Source organism: Anopheles merus, chromosome 2R, assembly GCF_017562075.2.
Source record: "Anopheles merus strain MAF chromosome 2R, AmerM5.1, whole genome shotgun sequence".
NCBI classification, from domain to species: domain Eukaryota; kingdom Metazoa; phylum Arthropoda; class Insecta; order Diptera; family Culicidae; genus Anopheles; species Anopheles merus.
The window spans coordinates 12,288,066-12,313,949 of NC_054082.1; the positions used below are offsets into that span (position 1 = coordinate 12,288,066).

A 25,884-nucleotide genomic window follows, 5' to 3' on the forward strand; every position below is an offset into this window, starting at 1 on the left:
GGACAAAAGGGGCTGTTGCATTTTAAACAATTCATAAAGTGAATTGGAATTTTTAATTAAATAAAGGACAAATTTTACTAAACAAATCCACTTGAAACAAATGTGTGCCTGGCAATAATTAAAACGTTTGTAATTACAACAACAAAAAGGCTTACGCATTATTGAATATTTGTTATCTAAATATGAACACAAAACATTTTCTCTACATCACCATTCCCGATTCCCATAGTGTCCCAATCGTCTGCACGTTAGAAAGATTATTACCCTGCCTACTCCCTAAGCAAGATCGCGCTTGTGGATCATTTTCCTTAAATTGCTTCCCTCCCTCCTATCCCGCTTCCCTATCAGACCCTATGCGCATGTGGTACTGTGTGATATTGAAAAATCACTTCACAGTCTCGTGCCCCGTACCCGGTTGCGGGTGGATATATTGCAGACGCCTATATGGGCACACGGCACGCAAAACCAGCGCTGTGCGGCGCATCGTTTGCGCAAAAATCGTTTCCCCTCGGTGCGCGGTGCGCAGAAAAGTGCAAACAGTCGATGGGGGATAGGTTGGGAAGGGTGCCGGCACACCAGGTAAGGTCATATGTCATATCCGATTCCGATTTCTTGGCTCCGGGCGAAAAGTGGATCGATGTGATGGTGGCGCGCACGAGACAGCGATCGGGGCTCGCGATCCTTGCTTTTCATTTCGATCGCATCGTCCGTGCGCCGCCAGGGTGCGGTGTTTGGGTGAATTATGACTTATCCACAGGGCCGAAACGTAACGTTTTCCCGTTTCGCCTCTTCTTTGAGGGTGTCTTTCTATAATTTTTTTTCTTGTGCCGGACTTATTGCCGGAGCCAGTCGATGGAAAGGACTCCGTTTGACCGCGTCCATTGTTGCACACACATACGATCGTCCAAAACATAGCGCTGGCTAAAGCTATCTTCCTTTCCCCCGTCTTTTCCTTTCCCTCCGTCTGAGCTGTAAAGAGCGCCAGGCAGTTGTTGGGGCTCTTTGGCTGGCCTTTTCGCCCCTCCAGAACGCCAGAACAGACGAAGCCAAAGTGCACGCTAATAAAGTGATTCCCGTGGCCGAACGCGTAGAGCGCGGGGCATAAATAAATAATTCAAGCACTCTGCCACACACACACACACACATACAAACAATGGTGAGGGAGTTGTTTGCGCACAAAGTGCGCCTGGGAGTCCTTTCCATCGGGTGGAACCGTGTAACGTGCCCGTTCGGTCGGATGGCTATTTTCTTCCTCCTTAGTTTTGACAGATTACCTTCACGATGGATCGCCGCAGGCTCAGCACATGACGGAAGAATCTCACACACAGGAGAGGCGGGAGGGGGGAGGGGGAGTCTGCCATCACATATGGGGCCGACTGATGAGCAGTTTTATTTACTTGCGCCTTTTTCTTTGACGTTGCAGGCAGAAGGGCACGGTTTGATGAAGTCTTATCAAAGAACATCATTTGATAGAGTTAATTAGTTTTATACTCCAATGTTTATCATGATCGTCTGTATTTCTTCCATCGTATGCATCTTTTGTATCTTCAAAAAGTTATTACTTGATAATATTTTACTTATAACAAGCACAAGAATTAAAAAAACTAGGCCACACCGTTAGCTAGACAAACCCTTCTGCTCCGGTACGTGTACAATTTATTCTCACCACCATTCCCGCCACCACGATTGATCTTTGCCATTTGTTAACATCCGAAAACAACATTCATACGACTCCATCATTTCAAATCATGCCCGCAAGACGTATCGTACCATTTATCTTTCCACGCCGGGCTGCCCAGCAGTGCCGGCATAAAATATGCAAAACTATATCGACATAAGCCCTATCTGCATGGGCACCGAACAAGTGACCCTTTTCGGTACTATCCCGGTGTACCCGTTGCAGCCCTAGCAGCACAGAATTCCATTCCCCCCGGTCGAGGTAAAAATATGTTCAAAGTGCACCCCGCGCCAGTATCGCCGAACAGTGACTACGCGTTCGGGACGCGCACCGTATGCCTACCATCATAATTCACTATCCAACTATGCAAACATATCCCTCCTCCTCCTCCGAAGCCCACGTGCGTTCCAGCAGCGTGTCTAGATGCCTCCACCATCCCAACCGTCCGTGTACTGGGCCCATTCAGCTAGGCTGACCGACCGTCCGGACATGGGATACCTCGGATGGGACACCATGGGGCCGACGGATCAAAACCCATCGAACCGAAGCATAACCTAAAAGTCAATAGGCATCGGTTCAATTTGTCAAACGTGTGCAATTATCAATTAGCTTTCGCAGAATTGAAATCGTGATAAAACATCATTTTTTACAACCAGCTGCAGTAGACCGGACGGTTGTTTGTTTTTGTGACGTCTAAGTAAGGTTTACATCCTCTCACGGGTCGGGCCGTCTTGGTCGGCACAGTGGAGGGTGGTATCGATGCAGCTCTCGGGGTCGCCCACCAGCAAACGATACCGTGCACTATTGTACCGTTTTAAGATGCAGATTTTTTGCACCGGAACATCTTCTTCTGTGGTTGCGACTGAGGGCTTCGAGAGGGGAAAAGTTCAAAAGAATGAACATGAACGGTTGGAAATTTCCCCACGAATTCAGATTTTAAACTTTATTGCCCTAAACGGACGGTCCAAGGTTCGAAATGGAAGTCAATTGGGAAAGAGAAACCCATAGCAATGATTGCATGAGACGAAGAGAGCGTGTTGTATGATCTTCTTTCAATAACACTAAAACACATAAGCTTAACATTTCAAGGTTTGGGCAAACGAAGCGCAGAAAATCGAAACTGGCAGCCCGATAACGTACATAATTATGCAAATAAATAAATAAATAAATAAAAAGCCTCCAACCTTGACGGCTTTGACAATATTTTCTTGTAAAATAATGTTCGTCCGGTAGCGCACTCATACCGTCGGCGGGTCACGACCCCAGCGGCCCGATCGGTTTGTCTCGGACGCTCTGTGGAGTGGTACTGCACGGAGAGAACTGCACAGCACGGACTGCCCCTGAGGAACGAAACGTTGAATGGAACATACAACATCAACAACTCCCGATCCTCTTGGCGTGTGGTTGTGTTTCGATCCCGTACCCGGACGGTAACAGATTCCTCAGATTGGTTTCTGATGCCGTACAGCAGCAGCAGCATCATCGGTGTGTTGTGCCCGGGAAGGCTTTGCTGCACACCGTATACGGGCAGCACAGATGATCGTGAAGCAACATGAAGAGAAGACGTGTAGTGAAGGAAACAGATTTTTTTTATACATTGCGCAATGACTTATCTTAAGTGAATTATCGCCACAACGATCGAGAGCGTGCCCAAAAGTGAAGCTTTCATGAAGTATTTATAGTATTGTAGATATTGTTGAAAAAAATTGGATTCGTTTTCATACACCGTTTATTGGATTCCAATTTCTTTTATCTTTTTGCCGTTTTTTGTCTGTTGATAAACGATACTGAAACCTTAAGCAAATATCTTCTACGTTTTAAAAATTATTCTGATTTTGTCCATTAATTTCAAGTGAATTTCATAAAAGAATACGTTAATAAAACCCTTAACAGGCATGTTGTTCAACCGTTGCCTTGGCAACAACATTACAAGCCTGACACCTGAACAGGTTTACCCGATCACAATAAGATCATTTTAATTAAATTTCTCCTATCCTTCACGTTACTTGTTTCTAGTATAATTTCAGAATAATTACTTCATTCCTTACACCGCAACACTGTGACCGAGGCACATGTAAATGCCAACATACACTACACTGTACAGTGTGCTTACATCTAGTTTCACACCGGAGCTAATGAATGAAGCACAATGCGTCATCGAAACCCGGCAATATAAAGTGGCGATCAATTTACTGACGCCAGGTCCTTATTTGTCCATTTCTGCTTCGCCGTTCCATTGCCATTACCAGCGCATGCAAGCGCACGGGCCCGCTTTACATCTAATAGACCACTCCTTCGGCCACTCCTAGGCCCACGTCCAAAAGGCAAATGCCTAGCCATCGATACCGAACGAAGCAAATGAATCCTCCCTCTTTACGATACAAACTCACATACACACACATACACACATCCAATGTAAAATCCTCTTCTCACAAGCCGATCCCCTTATAAGGACGAGCGGGTAAAGTGGTTTTCGGTTGACAAAACCAACAACAGCAACAGTGCGGAAACGGCCACTAAACGCCACGTCCCATCATCGGGTCCGGTCATAATTTTGCGCATAAAATTGATACCATACCGCAAAAAGGGGCAAGGGGTGCGAGGGAAGCGTTTTGTGCTGGATCGCGTATGCTAAAAACCCACCTGCCCCGTAGAGTAGCCTTAATCGGTTGCTACACCTCGAACGTGTTCTTACGTTGGCCGGGTAACAAGTGCACTCGCCGCTACACGCCGTCGTGACCGCCGCCTGCCCGCTAAGTGTGCTGTAGACAAGCGTGTTTAACAACATTTAATTTGCCGCCGCTGAAGACATCCGATCCCGGGGCCGAAGCCGGGGCCTCACCTCGCAGACTCATTACAAGCACACGTAGAGGGGAGAAACTGTAGGTAATAACATAACTTTTTCGACGGACTTCGGGGCGGATCATGTTCTTTTTGCATTCCTGATTCTCATCAGACGGTTCTTCTCCAAGGCGTGTTGATTCAAAGGAACTCCACTTAAGTGACATAAAGCGCACACAAAGTAAGCAAAGCGCAACAAGTGGCCAAAGCTACTACTGGCGCACACTGGAGCGGGAGGGATCGATTTCAAGCCGCGTACGCGATCATGCGTAAGCCCTCAGGCCGCCCCGTTTTCACGCTTCATCAGCGTTCGGCCCTGACGCGCACCTCGCTTTTCTCACATAACATTACCATAATCAATTTTCGGGTTCGGGCCACTTGACATCGGAAATCATCATCCCCCCCCCCAAGCTTGCGCGTGATTTGCGACCCTCGAAAACGAGCGTGGACGTGCTCCAGCCAAGTGGAACGATGTGGCACAAAACAAAGGGAAAAGCAAAGAGTTCACACGCCTTCCGCAAAGCTTAGCTGCATTTTTGTTTTTTTGTTCAGTGTTTCCTTTTCTTTCCCCCATTTGAAAGCTGCGAACTCCAAAACAGTAACCACGCGAACGCTCAAGAGACAGTGAGCTCCCCGTTTACTCGTAACAGTGGCTGGAAGAGTGGCACCCCCCGGGACAGCTAAAAACAAAGACCGAACCTCGTGTCCTTTTGTGCGCCACATTCACCGAAGCCACTAATCGGCCTTCTTGATGGCGTCCGAACGTACCGAAGCCTTTCCATCCTCACCCGATGTACGGCTCAGGAGTCAGAGGTCAGGAGTGCTTGACATCGCCGCAGCGGCCGAAAACTGCCGCCCCAAGACGCACAAGAGCACACGAGCACGGCGAGGCATAATCTCGGAGATCGCGTTCACCATCGGGACCCGGTGATGCCATCATCGGTGGCACCGGCCGTACCGCGCGCGTTAAAACCTGTCCAGCGCCAGCCAGTCCGCTTCTAATGATGCAATTGACAATGATTAATGGCCATCCATAGAACAATTGAAAATTTAAATTATACCAATAAATTTCGAAATTACTCATGTGCGCATAATTTAAAGTTAAACGCTTCAGCGCAGGTCATGCGCACACCCTTTGCGGGATGAATGGATGGGCCCGTGGTGCCGACGGGTAAGGTGGCTCAAGATGCGCCCGCTAACAAGTGTGGGAGCCGCGTCGAGCGGCGGCGCTCGTGGAACGAGTTTGCTGGGAGAATGTAAATTACCCTGCCCTGTTTATGTGGCTGGGTGCAGATTGCTCGCTACAGTCAGGCTGAACGAGATATCTTTACCACTGAAACATTTCTTTCAGCTTCATTTCACTTTGCTGTGATGTGGTTTTGGGCGTTTTGTAGTATATTAGCGGTTTTTGGCTCTTGTTTGTAAGTTGTTGTAAGTTATAAGTTGTTTCATTTTATGAACATTTAAAATATACATTAAAAATAATATTTAAAATACAAAACCCATTTGCTTTGTTCCATTGTTCTGCCTACAAACCATTCGACACCGGACGGCAAAAGCTCAAATAACAAGCTTCACGGTCACTAAAGAGAGGGTTAAGTATACCTGGCCGGTACACAAAAGAGGACACGGCAAGGTAGCAGCTACGGTCATATAATAGGAAATAACCTATTAACGGCCACCGATGATGTAAACAGTTTGGGAAATTATCAACAATAACAGTTTTTTACAGTTTTTTTTCTCCATTCCTCATTCCTCATCCCCCCCAATCTCTTCCCCGGTAGTCAGCGCAATTCGGTCCTGTTGTTCTTGAACTTGAGTCCACTGCACTTAAGACACGCGAGTTCGAGTTGATTGAATGGCGGTCTCTTCTAAGCTCGATTTATTCAAGTACAGCTGTTGGTTGGTTGGCCGTGTTCGGTTCGGAGTCCATCGCCAGGGGCACAGTTTCCCATCCCAAAAAACAAAAACGCATTCACTGCGTTGGTCGAGTGTGTAAGCCGACGAGAGCCATTCTCTGCCGAGCGCTGGTTGTTAACGAAATTTTTAAACTTTGTTTATTTTCCCCTTCAGTCTGTTGTCTTCCGGGTCCTGCCGGCCACTTCATGGGCGACTGGAAAAAGGCAGACTCGATGCCGATGCATCGCCTGTGATGCTGGACGAGCGTGCTACTGCTGTGTTCCAGCGTCTCCGCCAAGACCCGGCCAGGCTTGAGCGTTAGTGCATTGGTTACGCTGGTTTTGCTGCTCGTTTGGTGGTTGCTGGATATTAACAAACCGACTCCCTTCCGCTGGTATGGGGCTGGAAATTTGGGGTGTAAAATGAAGCTACTTACTTAACCGAAAGCTATACGCTCATCATCATTATCATCATCAGCATCTTTGAACGGACGTCATGGGAAACGTTTCCAAACGACACATGTACGCGCTCCCGGGGCCCCGTGAGAGTATCAATGCAACACAGACACACCCACCCCCTCGGTAACTGCAACGATGAGTCGTTACAGCTTTAGGCCATTTGTTCGACTTGATGTCGCCAGGCTAAGTGCACACACACACACACTTGGTGCAGTTTCGAAAACGAGGTTAAGAACCATCATATGAGTGTGTGTGTGGTTGTCTGTAACCAGTGCTTCCGCAGACATTTAACGTATGTTAATTTACGTGAGAAAAAAAAAGCTTCCCGGGCCAGCTTGTCTTTGTTTTACGACCGTTCGCGGAAGCCCCAAGCGCTGGGAGTGATTCGCTGCTGGTAAAATCAGGGCACAGCGTTGTTTATGGCAGTAACAAACATCGTAATGATAAATAATTTACTTTATGGTGCTCTAAAAAAATGAATTTGAAATAGCCGCATAATGACCGTTTGTAGAGGGACTCTCCTGATTCATATTTGAAGTGCAATGAAAATCAGCCTTGCAAGTATAGCAAACGAAGTTAATATTGATCTCCTTTTTTATATTAACTTCTCAGCTAGTTTTTCTCATCATCACTGAAGTCGGCCAGTCATGATTGCACACATGTAATGCAAATGAAATACAAGACATCCGTTTGCATTGATTCGCTCCTTCATTGCATTGGCTCGATTTGCTCACCGGCCCACCTTAAACCTATCACAATCGAACTGCATTTACTCTCGCATACCCCTGCTGCAAAAGACGCTATTGCTACAGAAACTAGTGCACCAATGCATAAGCATAAGCGCGAGAGGCGCACCAGGACGGAGCAAAGTTAATTGTCCTTCTTCGTGCATATAATTACAATAAATCTCTGGCAGCGAGCAAACCTTGCACGAGTAACGTACACGCCACCATAGTGACGGCTGTAAATTCAGAAAGAAAAAAGATGAGAGAACGAAATTCACCGCAGCCGCCCGCCGCTTTGCACCCTCCAAAACAAAGACCCCGAAGAAGTACGTGTCATTTCCGGTCGTTTATTTATGTTATTAGCGCACGAAACCGTACGCTTCGTGATCGTCCCAATACGAACGGTCGCGCAATCATGCAACGAAAAGGATACACGCAGTGACACAGGCAAGGCAAGCGAGCCGTAAAAGATGTGCCTGCAGTCAATCGAAATCAGCCAGCAACAACAGCCGCGTCAAACCGGGCGAACATTAAGCAAAACGACTTCAAATCAAACGACTTCAATCATAAGCGACGAACCCGACATCCCGCAAAGCGCACGGTATCGTGCGATTGTACCATCGATGACTGTGTTGCTTTGCGATCGCGCTAAGCCAATCCTTCATGGAAGCAACAAACCATACACACACAACACCAGCAGTCACTTTCGTAATAATGCCACTTCATTAATCATGCTACCTAATCCCGCCCGCATCAACATTAGAATAATGCTCGATTCCCTGTCCATTCGCATCGACATGAAACAGTCAATCCTGTCACGATCCTTTTTGGTGCACAGTCTACGTTCTAAACAATCTCACACTCAGCCACACGATTTCGCTGGCAAATCCAGCACACCGGTTACATTAGCAAAAGCTCCCTTTCTCGCTGCTCGTTAGGGGCCGATTTGCGTTATTTGATTTGCCATTTGCTGCCTCATTTACCATATTGGTTCGTGTAACACTGTTTGACAGTAATTGAGCGAAAGAGGAAGAAAACAAAATGCTTTCAGCATAGCGGCAGTAGACAGGGACGGTGATTTGCAAGTCAGGTTCGTCGTTTCGCGTGAATGGATTCGCTCGGTTCATTCATAACACTTCAGCACGATTGGGCATGCCTGTCTGCGAATTGTAGCGCACGGTTGCCATACCTTACACTATCCCAATACGAATGTCATAATTTTTGAGGATTCATTATACATTTGCGTAAACACTAATGCAATCTCAACAGTAACAAGACTTTGCTCTGCCTGTTGTTGATAAAAGTAACCAAAAAATATGAACCTTGTATACTTTAAATTGTCATACACTCTGCAGCGCTCTAGATCTCGTACCCTCTTATTTAATGCACCATTAAAAGATGGTTCGATAGTGCGGTTTCGAGTGTTCGAAGCAGCGCCAAGCACCACCAACATCAAACTCCATCCCTCCCTCAAGGTTAAACATTGTCGTTTTCGATCAACCGATAGGCGCTTAACTGCTGCGCCCGTCAGATAATATTCATGATCCGGAATATTACCCCGATAACGAAAGCCATGCCCCAGCACCAAGCGGCCCATTGCCTTCGCGCTCGCGCAAGCACAAGTGAGTGATAAATATAAACAACCGCGTAGTCGCAAACGTCGCGCAAACGCTTGCACTGAGCAGCACCAAACCACATGCTGCTTCCTACCGGCATTGCATTGCGTCTGCTGCTGCAACAGCGCAGGAACCGGGCCACATTGCTGGCCACATCCTTCTTTTTTTCGCGTTTTCACATCGTGACTGCCTCACACTGCCACCCTTGCCCGTGTCCCAGGACAAACCCACCCCGCAAAAGGGGAGCACAAGGGTGAACGTGTGTACAATGAATTGTGAATATCAAATCACAGAACCACAAAACCAGACCCACCTCCAGCCACCTCATCGTGTGCTGTGTTCTTGCATTCGCTACGACAAATGAATGTTTGCTTGTGTGTGTGGCTGCATGTTTGCTGTAGCGTGTGGAGCCGTCCCGGCCCGGGCTGCACCACCACACCTGGTGGGCTGGGTGTTGAGAAACACAATAAAGGTGTGTCAAAAATTATTATTATGTCTGCCTTGAAGGAAGCTCCTCCTTCTTCCGGGTGTGTTTCTGCACCGATGCAGCTCACAATGCAGCAACCGGCCCGCTGCTCCCCACCAACTCTCCAGGGGGTTCCTGCGTACTTGTGTGTGTGAGTGTGTGTGCATGTCACTGCCAGCACTAGCCGAGATAAATGTTTTGCACCGAAAAAACATCGGTTAACCAGTTAGCTTCGCACATACACAGGCTACAATGTCTCCAGATGGCTGCATGGCGCGCCACAGATGGTTTGCAGATCGGCCCACGCACGTGCCAGGCGTTTAAGCAAACGATTTTTTTTTGTGGTTTTGTTTTCGGTCGACCAGCCTATTTATACCATCTCATAAAACAGTTGCGTTGCATCCAATGACATCGTCCATCCAAAAGGCCGAGCACACAGTATGCCTCAGACTGATTATGACTTTGTTTGTGCATCGAGCCACCTACCGAACCTTGGAGAGTAATAAAACGATATTGTTATAATTAATTTTACCGCACCGTACAAACGCAAAAAAAACAAGCATTCTGAAATTGGTCAGCGCCGCCACAGGCACCAGGAACAGCGCCCGTTCGTCCGTGCTGCACACCGTGATAAAACGGGGGAGCGATAAATCGAGCCAAGAAATGCAGAAAATCCTCCAAACTTTCGATGCACTAGCCCGGCCGACCACGCTGCCACTGCGCCGGTCAGCGCCATCTGGTGCGTGGCAGGCGTGGGCAGTAATAAACGCCCCCAGTGGCAGTAGCCGTAACTAACAGGGAGGATGCAGGCGTGAGTGTGAAGATTGCCATTTTTAGACAGCTCCTTTTCGCACCATCGGAAACCACCAGGCAGTGAAACGTATTCGCCTGCAATGGAGAAAGGCGTCAAAAGAATCCACTGAAGGACGGTGTGAAGCGATATTGGGTTTATATAAAAAAGAGGAAACAAAAGCATTCCCCTCAAAATGAAGATTGAGAGTGATTTTTTTTTGGTTTGTTCGTTGTAAGGTAGAGGACCTGGAAAAATTAGCATCATCGACACAGGCCATGACCATTTTTATCCTTCTGCTTCTTCTTCATCACGACCGTTCCGGCACAGGCCGGCACCTTCTGCTACTGTGCTGAGCTGTTGCCGCAGGACATTTCATCGATTCGTCATGCCGCCCTATAACCGCGCAGAGCGGTTGCGTCTGCGGAGCAGAAGCGATCGATGCTCCATCGATTGGTCCGATTGCACACCGCCGTGCAGTCCGCGCGGCCAGCGAGCAGGAAAATAAATGATGCACCCCGGCCAGACGACAGTCCCCGACACCCCCGTGGACACATTAAATTATGGATCCAATTAAAACACACTTTCCGCCCAAATTGGATTCGATACGCGGCCGCCCTCTGCTGGCGCGATCGAGCAGTGGGCCGTGGACGGTCACATTCGGGTTCCCGACGCCGAAGCTAAGCCAGCAGAACGACCACAAACTGAACACACGCTCACACTTTCCGCTCTAGAATCGCCAATCACAAGCGGGATACGCGAGAGTTGATGCGGCACGCTGCGTGTCTGCGCACTCTGCGCCGTTTCGCTCGTGGGCGTACGTGCGCGTGCCGTCAATCATCTGCTGCTGCGTTCGGGATGGCGCAAGATCCCTGTGACCACCCGGAAAGAGCTAAGCGCAAACTCCGTTGCGTGTGTCGAGACAGAGCACCGCTCGCCGATTCCACACCCGCTGCTTTGAATGGTCATCTTGGGAGCGAAGCTTCCCTGTCGGTACAATTCGCAAAGCGGAATACGAACCCGCCCAAAAGGACAACACAAAAATAGAACTTTTCTCATACTTGTATCGCACACATAATACTAGAAACTGAACAACTGAATGGTTTCCGTCCCTTTGAAACAGTTGAAATGAAATAAAATCCTGCCGTCATTCACCTCTTGGTCCATCGCAGAGTGATGCTCCAATGATTTACGATTATGAACGTACGTGTACATAAATCTTCGCCCCAACAGGCTTTTGTTACACTTGTGAAACACACACGTTCAACATACGCGGATAAAGCAAAGGGAAAAAAAACACACACACAATGATCCTTCAGGTCGCAGTTTTAGGCACACGCTGTTGTACACACCGTCTTACCGAGAAAACCGGATTACTCAGCAAGAGGGGCGAGAGCGCCGGATTGGGCTCGAATGATGAGTCAAGCCCAAAGCTAACAGCATCAACAGCTGTCAAGTGGTTGCCAATCTAGCGCTGTGTCTGAATTTATCGCGCTGGCCCCCCTGTGACACAAGGTAACAACAACGCGTCGAAATTAAAGCCGTGCTTCCGGTGGCGTTCTGCTGCCTTCGCCGTTCGCCGAACCGCACGGTGAGCAATCATCATAGTTCCTCCCATCTGGGGCGAGCTTCCGCGCAGGCATCAATTAAAGTGCGCCCACGTGTATTATGCAAGCGCTCGGTGCAGATTAGTCAGCCGGGTGATGTATCGGATGTGTGTTGCTATTTATTGGCCGCAAAACTGTTTGAAGGATCGAGAGAACGGTTTAGAAAAAAATTTGCCCCAAAAAACCATTCGCCAACGATCTTCCGAAACGATCGTATCTTGATGGAGTCTATAATTTTCATACATCATTACCTCCTTAATCAAAGGCTCACAGCGATGCGAGCAATTCTTTCTCCACCACACCAGTTCTTCTACCATACTGGGTGTCTGTTTCGCACCCAGCAAAGGGACGGCTCACGCCTAGCTATCCGACCCCGATCGCTACGCTACACGCAACGGAAGCCCCCGGGGATGGAGACGGTTAGAGACCGTTGGAGGTACTGCAGCGATTGCATCGCAGTTAATTAATTCCTGCCCCTTGCAAGTAAATCACATTAAAGCGCGAAACGGAGATAAATAGCTGGAAATGGTCGCCCGCCAGCGCTAGCGCGGTTTCACGTTGCAGTCGCTATCGCCCCACCGTCTCCGGCCGAAGGATTTAAGAATCACCGTGTAAGCTGGCAGGGAGTCTCTTTCCCTATCTTCGGCGGCCCCGGCGTGAGTTTGCCATCTGTCCCATCTGCGCGGCGACTAATGCAAGCGAACGGGCCACTGATGATGATGAAGATGTGATACTCGTTATAATTCCCCCCTAGCTTTCACGGACGCTTCCTTCCGACGGGTTGGATTGTCCTGAAGGCAATCCAACCGTGCTGTCTCCCCTTGTGCCGCACCGCCGTAAAGCACTGTGTCATTTCTTAAACATTTCCGTTCTTCGTGTGATATGCGCGAAAACGCGCCCCTGGAAGCGGCTGCAGCAGCAGCAGTTCGAAAAGGGCGATAGAACCTTTTCCTTCATTGCTTACTCGCAAGCGGGTGATCGGTGACGATCGCCCGACGGTACGTAAGCGTTATCCGTACGCTTACAGTACCACAGCATGCGCGATTCGATGCGCGTCCCGACAAACACACCAACGGCTATTGCTTTTGTCTTCATCTGTCATCTGCATCTGGATGGCGGGGAGGGGAAAGAGCACAAGCTACAACGAAACTGATCGAATCGAGCAATCGGACTTGCGCAAGGGAGAAGCAAAAAAAGCCACAATTATCGAGTTTAATAAACGAGCCAGCCGAGCATTATCCAATTACCGGCGGGTGTTTCCGAGTTTCCGTCCGTACATCGTCGATGTCGTCGCGCGCTGTCTCCACGTACGGTCTCAAACCGAAGGGACGATAAAACATCCTCGGGGGAAAATCTAACGGGCTAAAAAGTGGGGGGTAGTGGCGGTCAAAACGGAACCAGTATTGGGTAAGAAAGCGTCCCGGTGCAATCACTACAACTGCAAGCCCTGTTCGGTGCTGCGTTCGAGAGCAAAAAAGAGGGCTGCGAAAAGTCAGCCCCAAGACAATGTGCTTAAATTAAAACTCCGTCGGGTTTAAGGGTTCACCCCGCGCACTGCAGCGCCCGTGCAGGCCAGTAGTGGCATCAGCGGCATTATTGCCGTCATAAAATTGAATTGAATTAAGCAAACTCTCCCCTGGGAGAGCTGGGAGAGAACGACGACGAAACGTACCCGCGCACACAATCATAGCGAGAAGAGGCGGCGGGCGGACTGCGATAATCATAAATTGATGAGGAAATATTTTGGAGCCCTTTGCGCGAATGCTCGTCCCAATGCTCGTGCTACGTGTTGGGTCGTCGCCATCACAATGCTAGGGCGCGTGCCATGGAAGAAGTGCCCATTAATATTTCTAGATCACTTGGAGGTCCGCGTCCAATTGCATTAGAAATCCGTCCGCATTTAAACGAGCTACTCGGTACAATTTACTGTAAAATGAAACAATCTCAATTTACATTAATCAGACTATATTTTACAACGAAAACACCAACCTATTAGACACTCTACAAGCTTAAAAGCTCTGTCGTTTCACAATTGGATAGGCACGCGTGCCAACCAAAGCCCGGCACAAACCCTCCACCTCGTGCGGACCCGTAACAAGGGGCGTACCAGACATTTGACACTTGGAATATTAGAATTTCCATTTGTGGGCCCGAAATGCAAATTTCACTCGCCCGCCACAGTCTAGCCACGATCTCGTTGCAAGGGGCGGCGTACCGGCGGGAAGTCAGTAAATCATCCACAATGGAATAATACTCCTTTTTTTCATCGCCAGGAATGTTTCGGTCTGCACTGAGCCGACATGCCCCTGTAAACGGTCGGGTCGGGAAATATGCGAATCGATGGGCGAATGTGCAACGGAAAGCACCATTTGATGTGTCATTCCAGTCTATGTGATTTTAGTTTTCGTTTGCCACAAATATGTTCGGACATCCTTAGCACCAGTTTTGACGCATTTTCGCATTGTAAAGTTGTCAAAGTGTCGTAAAACGTTGCGGCCTCACCAGCGTCGTATAACTCAACAGGATAATAAAATTGCCCATGAGCCGTCGTTTCGGTCGCAAAGTTTTTATTGAATGTGTCCCATTTGAATGCTTTTGGAGTAAATACTCTTGCGCGCATGCGATTTTGAAACATTTACAAGCGTGTCGAAATGTCATCGGGTTGAAACTGGTCCATCTCGGTACAGTGATGGGAACCTAAAATGCAACTAAAAGAAACCGATCTCCGGTATAGTATTGTTTTGTCGTACCTTGCGAAAAGAATCATTAAACAACAACAGAGGGTACCCGTAAGAATTGGAGACGTATTGGAGTTGTGTTATGGTATTTTATGAGTTTTAAAACGCTTTATGGGCGTATGGCGATTGTTTCCACTGACGCGACATTGGTACGGCGTGTGCGAATAGTAGAATGCTTAACTTTATGAAGGAGATAAACTTAAATGAACATGTCGATTGAGGCTTTTATTGCTCTAAATAATTACATATCAAGTATCAGATGGATAACTAACGTAGAGTAAAGCTGCACAGCCTTGAGATTCGGGATCCTATCAGCTTACACTACTTAAGTTAAGTAACATGTTTTGCTATAAATTTATAATAATAGTTCGACCTTCTTCTCAATACCTACCTTTTTCATTTGAAATAATACTTTCCAATCAACTGCATCAAATGATGATTTTAGTCTTGCTCAACCCTTTTGCATGAAACCAGTCAACCTTTTCATTGTCATCGTACACCCTTCTGCCCAACAAAAATCCCCCGTTTTAGCCATTCGTCCTGATTATTGCACCATCATTGGCATTGCCTGCGTCCGCATAAAACCTTTCGGGCGATTTACGAACCCCAAGCAAACCGCTCCACGGCAATAAGATTTAGAGTAAATCGAACGCTCATAACGAGCGACACACGAGGTCGTCAAGTGTAAAACCGAACGGTTTGGTTCATTTTTTTTTTGTTTGGTCCACAGCTTACCACAGCCCAACACAGCAGAGCCTCACTCGTTCATGACGAGCTGTAGTTCATTAACAAGTTAAGAAAGCAAAAAGAAAAAAAAACGCTGCCACACTATACTGGCAATGTCTGGCAGTGTCTTCGGCTTGGAACGCTTCGCCAGGCAACATAATCCGACGACTAACGTGCTTTCGCGCGGGTCAACCATCCTCGCCCGGTGACGTTTCTCCTGCGCACACAGCTCTTTCCCTCTGCCACATCCACATCCAATGTTCCAATGGTCTGAGGCAGGCTTTTAGGAACTGGTTCTGTGATGTCTCCAACGCTCCGCACGCTCCAACGTCCCGCAGCCACCAACGAACGAGCCGGGCGCGCTCGGTTTTATGAATGAAATTATCTCTCTACACAAGCGCGGACCGATCGCTGTGCTTGTGCGACCCCAAAACTCAAAGACAGTGTGGCAAGCAGACAGGGAGGGTGGGGAGACATAAACATGAAAAACAGCACACCCCGTCACACACACACATACAGCAACGGCTTAGCGTTGGAGATGAATGGGCAAATCGGTGGAGCAGTTGTTGGAGTAGAAGTGTATGTGCTTTTTGTCGTATAATACAAATTCCAATAAAATGAACGCACGGAGTAGTTTTACGCTAACATGGTATAGAAATGAAAAAGAGATTCGTACCGTTTACAGATTTTTTTCAAAAACCTTAGTTGCAGTCAAGTACCTTAACAACTTCTGCGAACTTCTGTTCGAGGATCACAGCGAGCTGACTGGAATAAGGTGAATAAACTACAATCGCACAAGCTTAATTCATTCTACTAATTTTCAATTCATTCACAAAAAAACCCCCCATCAACTCTATGCATAAACGAGGCACGAACTAGCCTCGTGCTTGAACCCTCCAACCTATTCCAAAAGCCGCACACATTCGTTTTAGTCATCATCGTTCTGCGTTGACGGGACAGAAGAGGCAAAATCCAACCAAAAGCGAGCGGAGGATGGCTTCAAAAAAGGCGCTAGAGTGACTCAAGCTTTCATTCATAAAACTAACCCCCTCTTGCGATAGGGGTGATAGGCGGAAGATGGGGAGGCGCATGTGTGACATCAAGGACTGCCCGAAGTGCTAGAGGACGGACGATGGCGCGCGCGCTCGCGCCCGCTGCTCGTACACGTTCGCGTAGGCGAGCGTGGATGTGTCTTTAATTTTTGTTGTGCCGTTTTTTTATTATTATTTTTTGCACCCCATTCCTCATCCCCCTTCTGGCTTGCAATCCCAAAGCATGGTTTGAACACACACACACACACAAAACAACGAACAGAACGGGAGAGACAGAGAGGCTATCACAGTACGGCACAGCGAACAAACTGTCAAGCACGATCATGAGGGGGGAAAAAGGCAGTGAAACCGGTGCACCGATGCACGTGAGGCGAAATTACGGTGGCCATGTTGTTGTCTAGAAACAGGACGGCACACACGATGCTTGGGAAAAGGGGGCAGCGGGAGGTGTGTCATCCCGCCGTGGTACACCGGAAGAGCTGAATGGTGAAAAGGTTAAGCTGCAGGGAGGCAGCGGTACGGCAGGCTCGTGAGTATGAGCATGTTAATTGAGCGTCGCAATGGAACATAAATCCGCCTGACATTGCATCCGATGTGTACCGATGTGCAGTACCGGGGTTGGCAGTGTATCGTGCCGTAAGGAGTGCATGGAAAGGAAAGAAAAGCATTAAAGCGATGCTACGCTTTTCCATGGCACGCTTATTTATCGATCAAACTTGGTGCTTTCCAGAGAGATTGAGCCGACTTATGAACGACCTTTAAAGCATCATGAATTTTAGATAACTAACGAAGCCGAATCGGTTTAAAGTTTTGTTGAAAATCATATTGCTGTTGGAGGAATAGGATTTATACTTATGCTCATTATGTTTGCTTACAACAAATATAGATATTTCGACAAAAAAACACGACTTTAATTCCTAGTTAACAGGCTTCCAATACTTCAATAAGCTGACACTTTATCCATTACTTTATTACTTTTCTCTCCTTTTCGCTTTTCCCCTTGCGTTCGGCTTCGATCGTTCCGTCGCTTATAAACATGTGATTGATACGCCATTCGATTAGCGTATCCTGGGCCTGTTAGCCCACTTCGCCCTCCGCCTTTCACTCCCTACTGCCTACTGCCCACCTGTCCCCGTAGCGTGCGTGTTGAACTACCCGGCGGATAATGACAATCATTACCGTCCGTTACCGATCGTTCGTTCGGCACCTTTGCTCCCCTTTTGCGCACCATAATGATAAGTCGGACAGTAACACAAACCATCCCCATCCCCATCCACGCTCCACCAACCAACACCGCCTGGTGCGTTATCAAACAAACTGGTTGAATCCCCGTCGCTGCGTGGTGGCGACGAGCGACGACCAGAACCCACAAAGTGGTCCGCGTTGACTAAATTACATACCCTCGCGTTGCATAATGAACGGGGCTGCGATCAAACGAATTACCCGGACCCGCTATCCCCTTCCCCCACTCTCACCACCGCGCCCCAGCAGCCTCACAAATGATATGATATTATGTGCAAGTGCGCGCTTCGGGGAGAAAATTCATTATAATTTTCCGCTTAAATAACGCTTACAAAAATGTGACTGCACACAACCGGCGGGCATGTTTCATTGGGCAGTGCCAGTGCAATGATGATATTGCCCCCTAGTGCTCTCCTTCCATTTCCTGCCCGCACACGCATCCGTGTGGTGATCCTTTTTTCGGCGCATAAGCCTCCGCCGGGACCGGTGCATGGCGCCATTTAAACGAAGCAAAACAGATTTTATCCCCTCCCAAACGCTTTCTGGCAACCTTTCCTGCCTGGTTGATAGTAATCATACACACACAAACGCAGTTTTAAATGAAGCCAGAAAAATAAATATCGTTACAGGGTGAGGCTAAAAGGGCGTTTGTGGTCGGTCTGCCTAATCGGTACGCCATTCCTGGAACTGCAGGTTTTATGTCTTCATTAAGCCGTTGCACGCTGTTATGATGTGCTTGTTGACCTTTGGCTTTGCGTGCGGTCGAAAGGGAGGGCAGGGTTTGGACAGAACAAATTAAGTTATTTTATGTGCTGCTAATCTACCTCACTGGGGAGGGTTGATTTTGTGGCATTACACAAATTATACTCGCCAGGTACTTAGGTGAATACATTTAATTAATACAATAATGATACGTTTCTGTTCGCAATGGATTTAAATGGAGCATTTGTATGGAGTATGCCCCATTGTATCAATGTGAACATGTTTTTAATCAGAATTCGCTCCGATTCATTCATGGCAGGTTAAATACACTCTGCTCAATACGTGCTGAACTGTGCAACGAAAACAACAACTGGCCGTTAAACAAATGCCATCGTTTCCATACCACACCGATCTTGCCTGGATCATTATGAATGAAACCTTTTGCATTTTGCATAATTCAAATCCGTGAAGGAAGATCGACAACTGTAAAACCAGCCAAGAAAGACGGTGCTCCACAGCGGTACACGGTACGGCAGACGTTCAAGTACCGAATAATTTTGCCACTCGAAAGAAAGGAGAAAGGGCAAATAAACCCTTCCTCTGCTCATCGGGCCTTTAGAAAGAAAAAAAAAAACATCACCTATCGCGTACCGCAAGCGTCTGCCGCCTAACCTTTCCTTTCATGCGCGTTACAAACATCAAAACAGTCAACGAGCCACTCGAGTGGAACACAGCGCAATGGTACTTCAGAGTGCCGCGGGAAGAGAAAAGAGGAAGATTTAAATGAAACGAAGCAAAACACACACACACACACGCACTCAAGGAAAAACGAGCGAAGGAGCATGATTTTCCTGTTTTGGAGCGTTTGACGAAGCGGCGCGCCTCAAGATGCGGCTGAAGAGGCCGGTGGGGTCCTTCGCTTATGGGTTAGCCGTGCTAATTACGCACCGGTCGCTTACTCATCCGGTAGCGCACGTATCAGGACCGATCAGCAGCTTTGACAAGTGCTGGGGAAGCACGTTTATGACGAGCGGCTGGTAAATGTGCGCGTCCCGCTTATCAGCAGCTTGCCAATCGCGCACCATAAAAACCCACTCCACATTAGCGGTGGTAATGTGCTTTATGGGATCGTTTTTTTCTCTCTTTTTCTTCGCCTGAAGCGGCTTAGTGCTCCGGAAAGCTTGCGAATTATTGACGATGACAAGGCGCCAGGCTTTGGATAGCACAGAAATCCGACTGTATGTACAGGGTTAAGCTTTTATGGTTAAGCGAGTTAAGCGCACAGGCGCACTATTTTACGATCATGCTCAGCCCCAATCGTGAAGGCTATCTTGTGGCGTGTAGTTAGCGTAGGTTTCATGTGATGAATCATGCTAAGACGCAACTATACAAACTTTAGGATTGTCATTGAGTTCATGTGTATAATGAACATAATTAAATTTAAGCAGCAAATCCTCGTTAAAAATAAGCAACTCTACCTACCAAAAAGCTCACGATTTTTTACGTATTTTTGTACATGTGTTGTCACGAAGCTGGCTGCAAGTAACATAAATACTTTCACAATCATCCTCTTATCACAAGCAATGCACAAACCATGCCCATAAACAATAAGAAAACAGAGAAAGGTGTCAAGCATCCATTCCATGCTAATAGTATGCATAAAAATCATACACACGCACCGTTCGAGCATACCGTGGTCCGGACCTGCCACTCCATGCTCAATAAAACCACACACAAAACGCCATCACTTCACGCAACGGATATTTCGCGATAAGCAATCCGATCGTCGATACCGCGAACAGCGAACAGCTCTTTTGCTCCCTACTCCCTTCCTGTATCGCTTTGCACTGTTTGTGTGTGTGTGTGTTTTTTTGCTAATCATCAATTACGTCAAATCGCACGACACCAGCCGACCCGAGGAGGCTTTCCGCAAAATTGCCCTGATGCCTTATTAACTCTTCGACCACAGTGGATCGTCGCTTCGTTTCGCACCTTTCCAACGCACAGCTTCACCGGGCAAGCAGCATCCGATAATCCGACCGGACGATGGAGAGGCCAAGGCTCCACGGAATCGCCACAGACTTCCGAGCACGTGCTTCAAAATGGAAATGACTTCATTGCGACCGCTCACGCAATTACTGTCACTCTGGGCCCGCGGGACGACCGCTGGACAGGACCACTGGCACCGCCCGTACCACGCGAGCGCGAACGCGAGTTCGATTCTGGCCAAGATTTAATGGCATTGTTTGAACATGCGCCCGATTGCACCGACGCACCGACCGAATGGGTTGACCAGTTCGAAATCGAAATCTTATCTACGCTGTCCAAGTTTTTATGCGACAACTCGATGACAACGCCTGGCCAGCTGCATTGTGCCTTCCCCTCCCCCCGGCCGGCCCCACCAGACCGGGACGCTGGACCGTGCAGAAAAAAAAAACAAGAACAGCGCCGCCGAGCCCACCGCCGACTAGGCACGAAAATAATGTTGACAACTGTTATTGCGCACGATCGGGGCAAGTAACGCGAGGGAACTTTAGGAAAAGAAGAAGCCCCAAATCGCGACCCAAACCCGTCCCGAGGCATGCGCAGGCCAAACGGTTTGGGGGCCCCGTTGCTGGTTTTATGCTTTTGTTTTCCGCTTGCTTTCCGCACCCGGCGATATCTGATGAACGCATCGAGAGGCGCGCAGGGTCGCGATAAAGCCCAGAAGGGTGACGACAACATGGTTGCGCCTGTCGTCTGCGGTGTTGCGATGCGACAGGCGCAGAACGCACATAAAATGTGCACGAAACTGCCCAAACCTACACAACCAAATCCGAACTATCCGCATCTTCCGCTTGCTTTTGCACGGTGCTTGTTGTGCAGCGGGTGAAGGCTGAACATATTTTCGGACAGTGTGGAATTTTGTGATCGCAGTTTTGCACTCGTATATTTGCTGCCGCTAGCCATCGCTCCACCCGACCCGGATCTTACACACACACGTGTGCGGTGTGTCTGGTACTACTTGTGCCTAAATTATGCTACAGTTGATCTTATAAATTGCTCCTATCGAGATCGATAGTGGCGAGCGGAGCGTACAGTGTCCAGCGCCCACCATATCTTGGCGTTACCAGTTCTTTCACCTGCGGTACTAAATTAAAACTACCGAATCTGGACCAGCGGTACACTTTCCTGGTGCTTCTGGGTACATGGGATTCCTTCCAACGACACGATCTACATCATGCGACAGTAAGTGGCACGTGGGGGCCCCTGCACAGATGTTTGCCGTACCGACTTGGGCGCTTATTTACGTACCGGCTCGTCTGGCGATGCCGCACGCCCCCTAAACTCCGAACCCGATCGATGCAACCGGACCGCAGACTGCAGCCTCGGGATAGATTGTGCTGATCCAGCCGTCCAAATTGAAGTACTCCCTAGTGCTCGGTGTCGGTGGATAGATCGCGCCGTAAACCTGTTCATAAAGATAGAATCCGTAGCGTGTCGGGTGCCCATCATCATCATCATCATCAGCGTTGGCCGATCGTGGTCCGGGGGATAGATAATCTATGCACACACACACATGCACACGGAAAAAGAACATACAACGGAAACAAGTTCAAGCATTAGCAAAGCAGCGCAGGAGGACGCGGTTTGAATCGATCGTGCTACCGCAACAATGTTGTCAAGTGGATGGCGTGCGATCGGTGAATTAAAAGCTGAAGATGAAGAGTTTTGGCAGGAAAGTGAATCCACTTACCCACGATTGTGTCACCGTCCATGTATGTCATGCCGTGCGCGAGGGACGACTCCTAGAACAGATAGGGTTGTAGTATAGAGGTGTTTACAACACAGCGGAGAGTTAATGCAAATTATAAAAATACAACCGATTAAATCTGAGTGATATATTAAACATGCTCAGCTTACTCCTGTTATCAAAAGCTTATTCTCTTCGTCTAACTACTCGTGATAAAACATCAACATAAACAAATAAAAACATATGTAGAATCACTGCTATCCCAAAAATGTGTAAATGTATCATAAAAATATGTATGTTTCAAGTAATCCTTTGAAGCGCACAAAATGTGTTACTCGCACTATGGCAGCATGTAACGCTATCTAACGCGGCATTCATATTGCATACAACACGGCGTTTTTCTTTTTAGCACACGCACAGTGGAATGCGCCGTGGAACGGACATGCGCAACGTGTCGTATCGTTTGAATTTGTAACGGCAAGCATCACGTTGTACTAAACAATCAAAATATTGATGATGTGAAACAATACCACGATTTTGCGGTGAACAATCGATTTGAGCTTCTTTTTTTCGGTTTGTAATCGCAAGGGTAAGATTGAATAAAAATCCACTATACTATTTCGTTATTTCAGTATCGATTGCAGCTTTGTATGTATGTCTAAATGCAAAGGTAGTATTGTTACCGCTTTGTTTTGATAATTTCCTGTTTTTTTCAAGCATATCAAACTGCATCCGTCACATTAATTGTAGTAACTTTGGATAATAATGTGTTTAAGCGTATAGAATAAAAAAAAACATGAATTGTTTCTAGCAGATCCACCACCCTATTGATTCACCAGTGTAATGCGAAGAGTAACAGATTAGCCCGCTTACCTCAGTACATGGGGATAGAATATTGATTGTTGAAACTAATAGTCTGTTATATTTTATAAAATAGTCTGGTAACATGGTAAACCACACTTCAATCGTAGACAAACTCTAGGACCGAATTACTTTCTCTCATTTTGTATAGATCTTCATATACTGTATAGATAAAAATACAGCGATTAAAAACTAAACCAGTTCAATTCATCTTTAGCAACCTAGACATTTGCTTTAAATACCGCTGCATACCATGACAATCTGCACAGACGAATAATTTGTTCCAACATGCGATTAGCTAGAGGCCATCCATGCAAGGACACGGTATGAGAATAAAAATTGAATTATTTATTACGATTTAATTTTGTAGTTTGTGTTTTTCGCGATACAAGGTGATATCAAACTTAAACTCATTCATATTTTGATACCAGTGTTTGCGTATCCAAGCAAAATAAAAACTCATCAATATTTCATAAACATGTGTAATGTTCAAACTCCGTGTCACTGCAAACAAATATATTTCTAAAGATAAAAGTACAGCCAACGTGCGCAACACAAGATAGCAGCGACAACCTATCGCGAAATCTGTGCCATTTACACTCTCACTCACGAACGATCGTCATTCGATCAGCTTGAAATTGCTCTCCCCCCACCCCACTAGTGGCTAGCGATAAAGGCGACCCCGTACCGTGGAAGAAACAAGTGGTGCAGAAACAAATATTGACACACATCGCATTTGTACTCGATGTTCTCGCGCGCATACATACATTGGCCAAAGTTTGCTGATCGTCGTTGAACGGGCCGCTCCTACCCGCGCCGTCAAAGCAAAACAAAAAGCTCCAGCGCCAAAGTGTCACGGAAGCTTCGCGCGACCGGAAGTTGCCGGAGGTAAAGGTGAGGCCGCAGGGCCGGCGCGCTGACGCCATACGAATGACGACAATCGGGCGGAATGGCTCGAGTGGCGGCGCGGCTCGAGTGGTTGCGCAGAAAACAAATGCTTCGAAAATAATAAGTTCCTTGAGCGGTTTCACCACAAAACCCTTGCTGCGCCGACCAGCATCCAAACGAAAACAGCTCAGCATCATGGTCTTTACCCAAGGAGCGAGATGTTGTGTGGCTCTCCGTTTCGCGTATTGCCAGTGCGTGAACTGGTCTATGCGTCCAAAATGCTTGCGCTCTTAGCCTTACAGACAGTAACAGTGGCTATGTTCGAGTACTATAATTACTTGATCGATCTTACGATCGAGATGTACAGTTTTTTTGTTCATACTGTATTTGTATTGCTTACATCCATTCACAATGCTTCCACCGAAGTAAACTCGATTCAGCAGTGCTTAATGTAAATTCATCTATTGACCGCATTTCACATCTTTTTCGGTGAAACGTTGTTCGGGGCCAAGTTGAAGGTCATTACGAAGTCAAATTGCTCAGCATTCAAACATCGCTTCCAATACACTTTCGCTTCCATTCATGCACGTGGCGGTAGCGTAGCGTTTGCGCAGAAGAAAATTATATTTTCCTCCAACTTCAACGGCAAATAGCGTGTGTGGCATTTTCCGCACGCTGAACATACATGATGTGAGCTACCATCACCGTGTGCTTCTGCCGATTGTGTTTGTTCTCGTGCCACTATTTGGACAGTGTGATGATCCATTGGCTGGATTTTTAACGATTTGCGTCGTACATATCCATTTACGATGATGACGCGATCATTGCGGTGAGAACCGCAACAAAAACGATCTGCCCAGGCAGGCGTTTCCTGGAAAACTTACTTAACACCCGATAATCGGATGGGAGTTGGAGAATAGAATTTTGCTTTTTTAATTACAATTTACACATTCGCCAAAAACTTACTCGCAAAAAAAAAAAACTTGAACAGCCTAATGCGTCACATTAGATAAAAGCAGCTAATTAACACTTGTCCACTAGCGGAAGCGCATTAGCGTCACACGAACAAACTATGCAAAGTATTACGAATAATCAATTGCTTTTCGTTGCGTAATTTTGTTTGCAGCTGGAAACTGCTTTTGCTTTGTATTGTAATGCAACAGCATCGCAAAACTGCCATTGTAAAAGGGTACAGATTCAAAGGCAGCGTCGACTGGTGGCCTGTAAATTGAATCGTTTATGATACCACCCATAATCAGCGACTATGCACATGCGCACACACAAACACAAGCAAAACATTAAACACCAAAACAAAAGCCAGTGCATGGCTGCTAGCTAAATGTTTCGGCAAATTTTTACCCCTCGTCCGAGCGTGGCCACCACTGGCGACCGAGCATAATGCCCTCGGTCAACAGCGACAGGACAGTTACACAAGCATAGAGCCGCACGGTTTGGACGGGGGCGACAGGGAAAGACAGGGAGCGACACTTTCCAGTTTTAATGATCTGTTCGGTGCGATGCACTTAACACATTGTGATTCGGGCAGGTTACGAGCGTGGCCGGGCGGGCAATGACATCGGGCCAGCGCCCGATCCGGGTTGCGATGCCCGATAGCACCGCGGGCGGTGCGCAACATTCGGCGGTTCATTAAAGGCGATGATGATGGAATACGGTGAAACCCTCCGAAACGGCACACGGTAGAATGTCTCAATTTCGGGGATGCCCTTACAGCTTCGCGGTGCTTTAAACTAATACCGACGACGTGTGTTTGTGTGTGTTTTTGTGAGCCTAACCCCTTTTCACGTTTTGCGCAATTGTATCCAACGGAAACAAAAGGAAAAAAGCCCTTAAGCAGCTATTTT

General features: G+C 47.4%; 1 protein-coding gene across 5 annotated transcripts in view; it reads right to left on the reverse strand.

Moving 5' to 3' along the window:
• Positions 1-25,884, reverse strand: part of LOC121589563 (cell wall protein TIR3-like) — a 38,560-nt gene that overhangs the window by 12,266 nt on the left and 410 nt on the right. The window contains exons 2-3 of one of the 5 annotated variants that reach the window (XM_041908571.1): positions 22,277-22,328; positions 21,439-22,083 (exon numbers count right to left, since the gene is read on the reverse strand). The exons of 3 other annotated variants lie outside the window; for them this stretch is intronic. In XM_041908571.1, the coding sequence (XP_041764505.1) occupies positions 21,863-22,083; positions 22,277-22,328 (273 nt within the window). In that variant the 3' untranslated portion in view covers positions 21,439-21,862. Of the gene's footprint in view, positions 1-21,438; positions 22,084-22,276; positions 22,329-25,136; positions 25,818-25,884 lie in introns of those variants that run through there. One more of the 5 variants, XM_041908570.1, reaches the window with a different exon arrangement.